The 14,708-nt window shown below is 37.1% G+C and overlaps 1 protein-coding gene across 1 annotated transcript in view; it reads right to left on the bottom strand.

Moving 5' to 3' along the window:
• Plxdc2 (plexin domain containing 2) overlaps positions 1–14,708 on the bottom strand; it is a 468,383-nt gene that overhangs the window by 41,932 nt on the left and 411,743 nt on the right. The window contains exons 11-12 of the mRNA XM_008855025.3: positions 8,811–8,961; positions 7,147–7,185 (exon numbers count right to left, since the gene is read on the bottom strand). Of these exons, the coding sequence (XP_008853247.1) occupies positions 7,147–7,185; positions 8,811–8,961 (190 nt within the window). The remainder of the gene's footprint in view (positions 1–7,146; positions 7,186–8,810; positions 8,962–14,708) is intronic.

Genomic DNA, 14,708 nt, shown 5'->3' with positions numbered 1-14,708 from the left:
AAAAAAAAAGCAAGCAGAGGATGGTGGGACAAAAACAGCAGAAGATGGTTTATATAGGAAAAAAGTCATCTGACTCAATGATAACTGCACTCTAGATGCTTGATCTGTCATGACAGACTAAACAAAAATACAACCTTAGAAGCTGTTCAGTGCAAAACTCAGAATGATGTTTTAATATTTATCTTTAGATAAAAGGTCGTAGGATATCCCCAGAAATAGGGAACTGAACATTGAAGAATGCAAAGGTAAAGCAGTCTTCCCATGGGAACTTCAAAGCACATCTCTGTCAGCTCTTTGTAAGCAGTCACTCTAGAAACCTGTACTTCTGAATTAACTTAATCAGTGCCCTGTAGATGTAGCAATTACTGCATTTGATAGATTCAGACACTACCCTCTGATTCAGAAAATTCAGCTTTGATGATCCAGGTTTAGTGATATTTCTAGCGATAGAAGAAATGAGTGCCATGCAGGGCTGCTACTTTCAATATTGATCAATTAAAAATTTATGTTCAAACAATTTTAAAAAGAAATGTACTCAGTCAAGGGAAAAACCTTTAAAACAATCGATAATGAATGCAGTTTTGGGTAAGGCTGATAATAAATTTAAAATAATGAAATCTGTTCAGGGTTTTGGAGCTTGAAATAATTTTAACAATTGCAGTGCAGCATAGGGCACAATTACGTTTGCTGAACTGAATTGAATTCAGGTTGAAAACTGTACCTTTCAATTAAAACCTTGCCCTTGATTCAGGAGCAAATCTCTTCTACGTCCTGGATATACCTTTATTCAGATTTCATATTGAAGACATTTACATTTCTAGTTAATTGGCGAATACCATTTGAAAGCATCCTATTCAAATGTCAAAAAGGGCTTTGATGATTAGAGCTGCATATACACATGTATGTATACATGTGTATGTATGCATGTGTGTCATTCTTTAAAGGTATATTTCTTCTAATCAGCTTTTCCTAGGATCTGAAAAAACCCATACAATAAATTTAAAGTGCATAATCTAGGTAACCTTTATAGATGAATTAAGTTTTCTCAAGAAACCAACACTCTTGAAATAACTTTAAATCAGATATTGAACCTAGCTACAAGGTGCAGTTGTGGTTTCGAAATCTTATGTGGATGACTGTGACACAATTACACAGAAGCATTAATGTATTTTGATTCTCATAGAATGGATGAAATGGAAACTAATGTATAATTACCTGAGAAAGGAAATTTCACTTTCAAAAACTAATAAGTATAATCAGTTATTATACAAAAGGAGGTATGAGTAAACTAGCCTATTGCTGGCATTTTCTACATTTAGTTTGATTATAAGAAACCTGTATAATGACAGAGAAGCAAATTTACGAAGCCCATAATGACTCGAAGTCTTCTAAGTAGATTTACAACCCAGTTGTGTCCCATGCCACTCTGGTAACCTTTGTATTGTTTTGTTTCTGTTTCTGCTTTCTTTTATGCATTATTGAGAATTGAACTCAGGGCTCATTCATGCAGTGTAACCCAACATTTGGTACTACCATATTGAAAAATATTTAATTATTTTTAATTTTGTGCATGTGTGTATGACTGTATTTGTATATACCACATGAGTGCACCCATCCCAGAGTCCTAGGATACCTAGGAACTGAAGTTATATGTGGTTGTGCGTGGCCTGACTTGTATGTTGGGAACCAAACTCTGGTCCTCTGCAAGAGCTGTAGATGCTTTTAATAACTGTGCCATCTCTCTAGTCCCTGAACTGTATTTTTCTCCATAAAATAGAAATAATAATTGGACCTAGATGGTTGTGGTGCTGCATATCTGTAATTCCAGCACTTGGGAGGCTGAGGCAGGAGGACTGTGAATTCAAGGCCAGCCTGAGCTATACTAGGAGTTCTAAAGCAGTCGGTGATATACAGTGAAGCCAGTCTCACAATGGAAGAACAAAACAGCAAAAAGACTAAATGGAACTGAATCAGGTACTATAAAGGGGTACTATAAATTTCATGAGTTTATAGTCATATTGCATGTAGAACAGTACCTAGGCTATAGAAAATATTCAGTAAGCATTCCTTTCCACTTTGATCTCTCTCTCTCTCTTTATATATATATATATGTGTGTGTGTGTAACAGTTATATAATTTTTTTAGAGTTACACATTGCAACCAACAAAACCCCAGTAGGAAATAAAATGCTTTCTTTGCTCTGGGATCACATGGATTTTTGTGTTTAACCAATGGCCAATCAGCTTATATCTCACTAAGGGGCTACTCCCATAAGCATTTACTTACGTAGCCTTGCGATCTGTTTATGTTGCATTTCTTTAATGATTTAAAGAGCTTGGAATTTCCACTTAATCCTGAAATAAATAAAGCTTCTCTAGAAAAAAAAAAAAAACCTGCCAAGGAACTGCCAGAATATCCACCTAGTCTTAGTCTACAATGTATCAGGAAACTGTACAGATGAAAATTCAGGGAGTATGGTAGCAGACCTTAGCTCAGCGTTGGTCTTGGGAATGAAAAACCCCACTGTATAACTTTGGTCTCTAGCTGCTCAGAAGAATATTATGCTTTCATATCAAAGACAAAAAAAAACTTCCAGAAAGTGAACATATGAGCTGACTGTATGAGCACGTTGGCTTTCTAGGCCACAAAGAAAATCAACTTCTGAATCTCATGGGAATGTTCCCAGAAAGGCTTCGCGCCAGGCAATCCAATACCCAAGAGAGAAAATGGATGGAAAGATAGAGTCATGGGTTTCTAGCCACATCAAAAATGCTGCTGTCTTTTCCAGAAAAGAACAGATTTCTAAATTAGAAATGATTTTAAAGACCATTAAATCAAGCAATAAAATACATTAAATTTCTCTGTAGCATACATTGCAATATGCAAACATCATTACTTTGTATTCTTGAAAATCCCCAGTAAAGTATTAAAAACAATCAAATCAGGTACATATGTTTATTACTAGTTTATTCTTAGAAAAGTGTTAACCTGGAGGGGAAGAGAAATTTTGAAATCATTTCCATCATGTTTAATTTAATGATGAAAGACTTCAAGCACCAATCCTTCCTAATCTCCACATTGTATAAGATGAAAACAATTATAGCACACTATTTTAATAAGGATGCAAGGAAAAGTGACTTAGGTACTTTCTGTTTGGTCTGTCATGCTGGGTATTGAAACTAAGGCCTTTGGCATCTTATGCTGACAGTCTACCATTAAACTGTATCTGCAGCCAGGCATCCTTTTCAAGAGTCACATTTTAACACTGGCCAGATCTGTCTATTGTAACAGACCTTGAATGTTTTCAGGAAAAGAGCTTGATTAACAATCTCAGATGTGAAAAATGCTTCAATTTATTGTGGTGTTTTGTCATTCTGATTGATGCCTTCTGATCGATTCTGCTGCATGTCAGTTATCTAGATATCATCTGAAAACCCAACAACTCAGTGTCCCAGTGTGCTTCGGAATCCACATTTTATTTGATCTTTTTGAGACAGGGTCTCCCTATAGCCCCCAGCTGGCCTTGAACTCAGAGACCTGCCTGCCTTTGCCTGCCTCTGCCTCCTGAGTGCTTGGATTAAAGGCATGGCCACAACACCCCGACCTCAGATTCTACATTTTTATTGTGAGGCACTTTCAACTTTCCTAGCACTGAAATGTAATTGTAATACATGTTTTAAGAAAATATTTAGTTGTATGATTCTTCAGTGCTTTAAACAAAACTATGGATATTACTGGGGATAATTGGTAATATGTTTAAAAGAAAAAAACTACGAGGCAGAGGCAGGCCAGCCTGTGAGTTCAAGGCCAGCCTGGTGTATATACCAAGTTCCAGGTCAGTTGGGGCTATAGGAAGATCCTGTCCCCAAAAGACCGAAAAGTAAAAAAAACCCCAAAAAACAAAAAACAAACCGTTAAGTCTATCAGAAGTTGCTAATAGAAAGGTTTTAGGGCTGAATAGTGGAGAAATGCCAGACAGAAAATCTTTATCACCATTTTGATGATTCTTTAGAAGACATAATCTATGACATGAGGAATTTGTCTAATACTCTCTCGCTATGTAGCCTCAAACATGCAAGAATGCTTAGAGATAGGGAGCGGCCTGCAGAGAGGAGCGAATCAGCACATGCAAAGGCTGCAAAGAGACCAGCAAAGAAACTTTAGTAATTTTCACTCAGAGAATCTCATGCTTATTTGATGAAAAGAAAATCACAGGAATATTTTAGAAGGCTGCTAGGAAAGCTTCTACTTTTAATTTTTTATTGAATTTTTGCAATCGACACACAACTTAATATGATGGTATTTAGATCCCCTCATCTACTGCACCTCCCCCTATTATCTCTGCCCAATTTAATGTACAGCTCTACAGGCTGTATTAATGTATTCCCACATGGCCTTCAGTGTGGATCCATCCACTGCAGTCTGGTAAGCCTACCAAGAGTCCCATCCCTGCATAAGACTCCCTCCCAGCAGCCATCAGTTACCCAAAGTTCCTTAGGTTGGATTGGGATTTCTTACCCACTTCCCTATGTCTATGCTGGGATTTTGTCTGGTTTCAGCTTGTATGCTGTCACTATTGCTGTTGGTGGGATCACAAACTTGTGCAATCACTATGGAAATCAGAATGGAGAACTCTTTAAAAAAACTAAAAATAGATCTACCATATGATTTGGTTATACCCCAATGACTTATTCTACTACAGAGATACTTAAACAGCTGTGTTTGCTGCTGCTCTTTTCACAATAGGTAAGAAATGCAAACAACCTAAATATCCCTCAGCTGATGAACAAATAATGAAAATGTGGCATATTTACACAATAGAGTTCTATTAAGAAGTAATGCAAAATGAAATCATGAAATTCACAGGTAAATGAATGGAACTAAAAACTGTTATACTAAGTGAAGTAACACAGACTCAGAAAAACTAGCAATATATGTTCTCTTTCGTTTGTGGATCTCAGTTCCAACTCCTTAGAAGTAATTACATATCCTTATGTAACCACAGGAGTCAAAAATGCAAAGGAACCATGGGGATGATTTAGAAGGAGTTCCACAGGGAGGATAGTAGGGGACTGGTGTTTTAAGGGGGGGATGGGGAAAAGGAGGGACTTTAACTGGGGAACGAACAGGGAGGGTTATACAGGGGGATTAAGAGGGGCGATAAATAATGCTTAGGTCATGTGAAAAACTAGAGGTAAATGTATTAGTCCAAGTCCTACTGAAAAATACACACACAATATACATATACAAGGACATATATGTAGCTGAAGGCTGTGTAACAAAAACAGTGACAGGCAGGAGAAACCTCCCTTTGAGTTGTTGGTCAGGGTAATCCAAGAGATTCCCAAAATACCACAGGCAATTGCACAGCCCTTGATTGTTTCCCAGAATTTGAAGGAAAGAACTTATTGCTGAAGACAGGACGTATTTTGTACACTGGATTTGGAGCAATCTAGCTGGTACTGACCTGGAAGCCTCCCTGGTGAAGACCAGCTCTCATCAGAGAGCTATTATGTAAGCTGCTAAGGGAGAAAACCAATCCATGGTCCTACCCAGGTGTCTATTAAAACAATGACTGGCCCAGTAAACTATCACTGTTGGTGGATACTAGTGGTACTTTTATCTTAAGGGTAATCAACAGCTGTCTAATTGGAATTAAAGCCCACTCAATGGGAGGGAATTTGTGTGGAGCTGAAAACACAGCCAAATACATGTGACTGGAGACGTCATACATTCTGGAGAAAAAAATCTTTGCCAGATCCCTAGATCAATGTAACTTCCTACTGCATTTTAAATATGCAGCCTCATATTTACAGACAAGTGTACCTCTTGCCACTTATCAGAGAAGCTTCCTTTTGCAACTGAAAGAATGCCTTTTTATGTTGTTGACCTTGCATTCCTCAGTCCTGCAAGTGAGGCAACGCTCCATTAGGAATTAACATCACAGGGTACTTATTAGCTCCTCTCTGGCAAATCTTGAATTGGGGGATTGCTAATATCTTTCCAGACTAATAAATTTAGTTTACTTCCATCTCCATTTCACAAGTAGTTATCTGTAAATGTAACCACTCACTGAATTAATACAATAATGAATAAGAATGCATCAAAACAGTAACTGGCAGACAGGAGGCCATGGATCACTGATACAGGATATTCACAGAGAGGCTAGGCAGCTTTTCTTTCAGATAGACTGGTGTAAATCCTAAAGACGTGTACACATACATGAGCCATGTTCTGAGACAAAATAAAATGTTGGTTTTTAACTTCGACTGAGTAAGTTAGGACCAATTTCTGATAATTATAAAGGGAACAACCTCAACTAATCTATCTATCATCATCTATCATCTATCATCTTTCTTTCTTCCTTTTGTTATCAATCTGTTGTTATTATTTTTGAGACGAGTTCTGACTTGTCTCAGGTTGCCCTTTAACTTATGATGCTGGGCCCTCAGCCTCCTTGGGTGTTAGGATAAAAATTAGTTTTAGTTAAGAAATCATACTGTCTGTAAAAGTAAAGTATGCATTCGTCTGTGTTAAAATGATCTCACAGTTGTACAATACATTCTATTAATCAGGAGAGTACTTTCTTCAGCCAAATAAACAATTTCTAATGCATCATAGAACAGTTGAAAGAGACTTAACTTAGCCAGGCACACATCTTTAATCCCAGCATTTGGGAGGCAGAGGCAGGAGAATCTCTGTGAGATAGAGGCCAGCCTGGTCTACATAGTAGGAGGGCTACAGGGAGACCCTGCTTCAAAAAACCACAAACAAACAGACAGAAACAACAAGAGGACCTAGCACAGTATACTCCCACATTTACTGTCCTATTTCTTAATTCTGTGTGCATTCAACGTGGCGAACAGACACTGAGGCAGCGCCTGTCACTGTGCAGACAACTACACACGAGGACCAGGACTGGAGGAGAAAAAACCTTCACAGCTGGCGGCTGAGGGCAACACTGGTACAGAGAAACACAAGGATTAGGATTTTATTTCATTTTCCCAGCTGACCCACTGACCCACCCGTGTTAAACGCCACGGGAATGAAATAAAACTCCATTCTGTCTTTAGAAACTCACATGCTCTTTGTGATATTAAAATGAATTATTGTCAAAAATATTTATAAAATAAGTGTTAATGTTACCTCCATTGTCTTTGAGGTGTAGTGCTATCTTGGTGTCATCTGGAAGAGAATTAGAAAGTTATAAGAGAACAGGTTTTAAAGGTGCATAAATCTCACATACACTAAGTTAATTTCCGCAATGCAAACACTAGATTTTTAAATTTTACTGAGGTAATTTCTATTTACTGAGAACAAGACCTAGCCTTATCTGACACAGCAGTAAAATTTCTTTCAGAGATTTTTCATTCCAGCACACTAGCAAGATACCTGACGACCCTTAATTCTGTGAGAAAGATAAATGAAATTATAACATAGACTGCACATAATTTTAACTTTCTAAAACAACTTTTAATAAGACTTTATTTACTTAAAATCAAGATTAAGAAAATGGAAAATTAGCCAGTACAGACATGATTTATCAACAATTGCAGATTTAACTTGAAAAGTTAAACATTTTTATGTTAGAAACACATATGACTGAAATCACAAGCTCTTGTCTTGCATGAACAGATGCTGGGCATAATTTTTCATTTCATTGGCTGTATTCTATTAAGAAAGACAGGATTTCAATTTTGGTACTATATTTACAGTCTTTAGTATGATATTCCAAAAAAAAAAGAAATAACAATACATTGTAGATATGAGTTTAAACATACATTGCTTTTAAAAGAAGCACAGTTCATTTGGATTTTCCCTCCACACCATTTCATTCCAGTTACCTATTAACTGGAATATGTGTCCAATTAAATTTCAATTAAAAGCTAAGGTTTCAAGTTCATTTTAATTTTCTATTCAAAAGAAATCAAGGTTTACAAGATGTGAAGCTATTCTCTCCTTTTAGCCTCCCTCCCTCCCAGTTATCTTCTCCTATTTCCTGCTACTTCCATTCAGAAAAACAATATCAAATATTGACTAACATATTTTCTTCCCCCATGAATTTTGTCATTCACTAACACTTCAGTTCTTCTGCCTTCTTCGTAAGAAGAAATTCCTTTCAAGAACAATTTTGTGATGTTCACACTGTTGCTGTAGAAATTATAGATAGCATTTGATTGACTGTATTCAGAAAATACTAGAATTGTATATGGGTAGAAATATCTATTGTTCAGGACTCCCAATCAATAGATACGTCATGAGCATTTTGATTTTCAGTTATGTATCAGGAATGTAGAGTTGGGTAACTACTAAGTTTTACCATATGAGAAATTTCTATTTCTTTTCTAGGGAGAGCCAGAAGCAAGAACACAGGACACCATTAGGCTTAATACAAAGAACAGGATGCTTGAAGAAGCCTGGCCTGAAGCCATAATTCTGAGTCTCAGACCATCTTTGGAAACTCAATTTGCCAAAGAATAACTTTCTCCCCAGAAAACAGGAAACACTCCAGTAATCTTTTCCTCTCCATTAAGAAATAAGTAAATGGGGGCTGGAGAGATGGCTCAGTGGTTAAGAACACTGACTGTTTTTGCAGAGGACCTGGGTTCAGCTCCCAGCACCCGCACAGTGGCTAACGACCATCTGTAACTGCAGTTCCAAGGGATCTGATACCATCTTCTGACCTCTGTGTGGATTGCACAACATGGGTGCAATTACATACATGCAGACAATACACTCACACATTAAATAAAATTTAGGATATTTAAACAAATAAAAACAAGAAATAAGTAAACACTCTTGGTGGGCACCTTCTGTGGGCAGGCTGGTGGGCGGCTGTGATGGTGAGGCTCTCCGGGTAGTCGTCAGGACCCTGAATTGCGTGGTAGTTGTGTATAAGGTCGTGGTGCTTTGAGAAGATGTGTCCACTGGCTCTGTGTTCTCACACATCTTCTCCTTTGACTAGTAAGAGACACAACAAGGAAAAAAAACTGAGTGGACACACTTGTATTTTTCAAAGTTTTATCCAAAAATCTGTGCTGCAAAGGCTCTCAAACTGACAGGAGAAATATTTTATTATTGTACTAGACTATTTATAGACTTTGTTAACTTACAAAGTTTATAAAATAGAAGAGAGAAGTGTATGTAACAAGTTACAATTCATCTTTAGATATTTGGATTAACCTTTTATATTACTGTTCATACTGCTGTCTTATATTATTTATAAAAGACCTGTTGACAAAATGAGAGTTAGAAGAAAAGCATGCACCCATTCACCAGGTTTCACATATAATTACATACATGAAGATAGACGGCATTCTCTTCACTAAAACCACAGAGCTACATCTTAAACATTTTCTAGTTGCTCCAGGCTCTTAAGTCTCAAAACTAATCTGTCCTGGATTGAACAAACATTTAAAAATTTTTTTCTCTTATGAAATATTCAGAAGCAAAGAGCAAAGCCTTCATTCAAACAGGTTCTAGCTCTCCCTAGCGGGCTATTCCCAAGACATCAGGAAGAAGCACATTTCCAGGTTTTTATTTAGAACCTACAAAATAAATCCCATAATCTTCACTAGAAAGGTGCCCAGCATGTTTACCTTCTATTGTTCTATCGCCAACATAAAAACTCTGTAGTTTAGAAGTTGATATTACAAGCCCCCTCTTTAAAAAAATTATTTATTTTCTTTTTCTTTGAGATAGGGTCTCCCTGTAGCCCCAGTGGCCTGGAACTTGCTATTTAGATCAGGCTGACCTGTGTGTCAGAGATACCAATCCTGACTCTGACTCCCAAGAAATGGGATTAAAAGTTTGTGACATCATGATGCAAAAATCAACTCTCTGTGTGACACAGGACTCCATCATTCTGAAAGCAAGATCTATATATGGCTAGTAGTTATCTCATATTTGAAAATGATTGATAAGTAACTTTCTTAAACTATCTTGTCATTAGTGAAATGCTATGAACCTTTCCCCCAGGGAATGAAGAGGCCCTAGGACATCTTTTTCATTAATCAGATACAGTGAAAGTTTATTCTCCACTGAAGACTCACTAGGATAGTGATAATCACCCACTGAACAGTCAAATATAGTTCCTGCATCCTCTCAGCTCCAAAGACCTAATGATCATTTTAGCTCTGACTGATCCTTAAATTTCATCCCCATATTCTGCATGTGATCTCATGAAAATGCTCCAGGATTGTAGTCATAAGCTCATTCTCCTATTTCAGCCCACGTGTGCGTCTTTTCACTGAAATTCTTACTCCTTGATTGCACCCAAGGACGATTGCATTGCTTTAATCTCCTGTCTCCCCATCACTCCATCTTGCTTCAATATCTGCAATTATCTTCTTCTTCTTTTTCAAACCATTTTGGTAAAATCCCAATTCTGTATTTAGTAAAAGATCTTCCTTATCCAGGCCCACTCCAAAGGCTGCAGAACAGAACAGCCACTCAATACCACTGGAATATCCACAAACTAACCTGCATCCTCTTTCAGACCACTAATGATACTCGCCAATAATGCTGTATCAGAATAATCATTTTTCCTAAGGCCACAGTACCAAGTTCTCCACTCTACTTAAAAGCCACAATCCTACCGTGATTCTCTCCGGTCTGCCCTAGGCTCACATTCCACTTCTTGGATGAAACAAACCACGAGTAGGAATTCTTTACAAACCAACAGAGTTGTTCCAATCTGAATTTACCATTTCTTTCCTTCTGTAACAGAGGATGACAACCATTCCTTATCGATATTCTTTCCAGCTGTGCCCAACTCAACCCACTCCCCCTCAGGGTTTTTGAGCGTGTTCTTTGAATGAAATCCAACATCAGTCATCTGCAATTCTCTGTTGATTTGTTACTGCTAACATTTGAACATATTAAGCTTTGTGATCTACATACTCGGTCCTCTCCTGGATCCACAGTGCATCCCGACATTACATTGTTCCATTTTTTCCTTCCAGTTGAACTCAGATTTCCAGAGCAGTTTTCTGTCCCAGTCTTCTCAGACCGTCAGCTTCCCCATTTAATTACAATCTTGCTGTTACCAAGTCCATTCTAAATGGAATTCCTAAGACCAATGTTTACACATATCTCCTTAGATACTAAACCTTCTGTGGAGTAGCAGGGGTAACTCATTGGCATTTGGCACAGATGCCCAGTCTTATTTTGGTTTCTGTGACACACGCTCATCCATCTTGATTCCTCTCTTAACAGCTCCCCTACTTCCTTCCATTTCTACCCCACTTTGTTGATCTTGCCTTGACACTCACTCACTCTATGCTTTCTTCCTAGCTATCATGTCTACACCCATGATTTCAAGTAACATCTTCATGCTGAATATTTGAAGATCTGTATCTCCAGTTGCCACTTCTCTTGAATCTCAGGCCCAAACATTCATCAATCACCTGGAAACATGTGCATGAGAATGTCACAGTCATCATGAACTCAACAAGTCCAGGATGGAACTTGCCATCTATCAATCATATATATATGAAAAGTCTAAGTTAGAAAATGAGAAACAGAACATTTAATATTCACTGATGTGATTTTTCTGAATAGAGAATTACTAAGTATCTTCAGATACAGCTTCTAAACTAGCAAGAGCTTCATAAGGTGGTTATATATAAGCTCTTTTAGATCTGACACATATAATTAACAAAATATCCAGAATAAAAGGAAAAGGCAATTACCCAACAGAAACATGAGAATTGACACAAACAGGCCTCTCACAGGAGTAGAAAGAGAGAAGCCAAAGAAAGCACGGAACCCAAAAAAGCATTTGAAAATACATGATTTCCTTAGTGAGTGGAGAAATGAAAATTACATATACAAGAAAAATTTGTACCTGTTAGATTCCTGGGAATGAAGGAATCTAACAATACTGTGTTATCAGGAATATAATGTGACCGAACTCATAGGTGTTCAGGAACTGCATGTAAACTGGTTTATTAAAAGTTATTTAGCAAACAACTAGTAATATTACAAAAATGTCTGTATATATGGTTTAAGAGACATGTATACAGTGTTTTTAGCAGCAAATCCTAGAAACGTTGTCCATCAATTAGGGCTTGAGTGGGAAAACAGGACTGTAAGAAGGCAAATTCTAAGTAGGCAGAATTTAGTGGATTTTTGTTTGCAGTTTTCCTAAACTGCATCTAAGATGTATCTGGAGTAACATGAACACACAGCATTTTTTTTTGAGTAAAGGAACAGAGTAGCCATAGTGTAGAAAATCAGCCTTCAAAAATGAAGAAATCAAAATCACAGCAGCCATCATGGATGAGAGTAAAATAATTTTTTTTCAACAATGAAACAAATATTCCAAATAGTTTTCTCCTTCATATTGAAAAGTAAGGACACAATAGAATGGGAACAAACAACTTCTTAGTCATTAGTAAAGTCCGGCACTTCAATCACAGCATTCATTTTCTGTGTTTAATAATTAGTATTATTAAAATGGGAAAGATTCTTTCGAACAAAATATCAAAGAGAAAAAGTCTAAAATTCTTCCAGAGTCCTCATGTACATTCAATTCACTAGGCATGGATTTAGTTCTTCTCCCGCCCCCATTACATGGTGGTCTCCATAATGCCAGTTACTGATTTAGTCCTGATGATCAACAGCTCTGGCCTGCCTTATAGTAACAGCTGACATATGCGTCTCCTTGCTTACAGCTCACAGCCAGGATGATTCTTCCAACAAGTACTTAGATATCATATCCTGCCCAGCTCTGAGCAATAGTTCCATTTCATCAGCCATGCTGTGTGTGATGTGTCACTTCCCTGACTGAACCAAGCAAGCTGGTAACTCGTGTGTACGGAGTGCCTTCATAATTTACATAGCAAGTGTTCCTTATTTAGAGAATAAATCATATCCCAGCTCTCGAAAGAATATTGAATCCCAGTCATAGGCAAGGAAAATGGATTGAAGTTGGTGGACTTGATTACTTACCTCTGAGGAAAAGATGGCTTACCACAAAGCTAGTGATGTGGACAATTTAATTACAGAACACAGAAAGCATGGATTATTACAGAATACATTAGATTCTGGCCTTCTTTAATGGATATCACAGTCCACGGATCATGGTTAATTCTCTACTAACATTCTCAGGAGAATTTTCTCTACTGTGTATGGTTTGTATTGGAAGCATTCTAAACAAGAGAACTAAACGTCTGAATTCTACTAGGAAGTTTTGCATAGTTATAGCTATTGATTATGCGTATCCTTTAAGAAAACTTATTATTTGAAAGACATGAGGATCAGAAAAATGGGTTCACAGATTTATCAATGTGTTCTGTTTGGCACTATGTTATATAAATGAGATAGACGGATTCTGGATTTGTAATAAAGCACTGTAATTCCCTGAGTGTCAAAAAGTAGGTTAAAGTTGCCATGGTAACTCTGCACTTCAAAGTTCAAGGATGTCAGTTGTTTGATTGGTTCTATTTTTGAGGTAGAGTGTCAGTATGTAGTTCAGGCTAGCCTCAAATTCACAGTCCTCCTGCATGTTGGGGTTACAGTATGCATCCTCATGCTGACTCTTAAGACTGTTCATTTTTATTCATTGATCTTTAATTTTTTTATGATACTTGGAGTTGAATTCAGTGTCTCACACATGCAAGGCAAATGCTGCACCACCAGCCCAAGACTATTCTCAGTGATGCCTTTCCCAAGGTCTTCATGAGCTATCGGACCACAAGCAAAACTTGAAAAAGCTTCTTGTAACTGCTCTTCTTCTGAACAGTCCTTAAAGTAGTGATGTGGCATGATTTACTTTACTGAATGAGAAAATTAATGCCATCAACAATTTTTTTTACAACTTTAAAAAGAGATTTATTTTAGTTTTATGTATATTTGTGTTTTGCCTGAATGTATGCAAGTGCACCATGCTATGCCTGTGGAGGCTAGAAGAGGGTATTGCATTCTCTGGAACTGGAGTTACAGCTGTTAACTGCCATGTGGGTGCTTGGAATTGAACCCAGATGCTCTGCAATAGCTGCTGGTGTTAATAATGCTGAGCCATTTCTCCAGTCCCAGTGAAAACTTTTAAGAGGGAATTGACTAAGGTGACAGTATGAAAAGAATCTAATCATTTCTCAGTCTTCTCTACTGCTTCTGTAAGATATCTCAAAAATATCCATGCCTTTCCATGCATCATTTAAAGTTTTCCTTAGTTTTCTAAAAGCCCTAGAACAGCAAATAGGAAATTAGTTCTTTAAAAAATTAATAAATTTGACAAATACTATTTAAGTTATGGTTTTCTCACTTTTATGTTTGTTTGAAAGGAGCTTAGCACAGCAGTTGATTCTGAGCTCTGAGATGAGTAAATAAACATGATCTGGTCTCACTGCTTATCTCTGGCTCTAGCCACTTTCTCTTCCTGTGCCTCTTTAAAATTATAATTTATGTGTTCATAATGTTCATTAGAGAACTGAATGCTTTAATATATGTGAAACGCTTAAAATTTCCATAAAATAAAGTTCTATATTTTATATAGGCTAGTTATTATTAGTAGTAAGATTAATCTAAATCAAGAACTCTAATAAAATAATTTGAGTAGCACATATCAGATTATGTTGAAACTTTCAGAGGCAAAACAGTATCCCTAAGATAAAAACAGAGAAGAGATACAGGTCAGAGATGCAGTTGCCATCTAATCTCAAAGTTATATACGATGTTTTAAAGATGAGTCCACTCAATAATGT

Source organism: Nannospalax galili, unplaced genomic scaffold (genome assembly GCF_000622305.1).
Source record: "Nannospalax galili isolate Female #2095 unplaced genomic scaffold, S.galili_v1.0 scaffold487, whole genome shotgun sequence".
Taxonomy (NCBI): domain Eukaryota; kingdom Metazoa; phylum Chordata; class Mammalia; order Rodentia; family Spalacidae; genus Nannospalax; species Nannospalax galili.
This window is presented reverse-complemented; position numbering and strand designations above follow the sequence as displayed.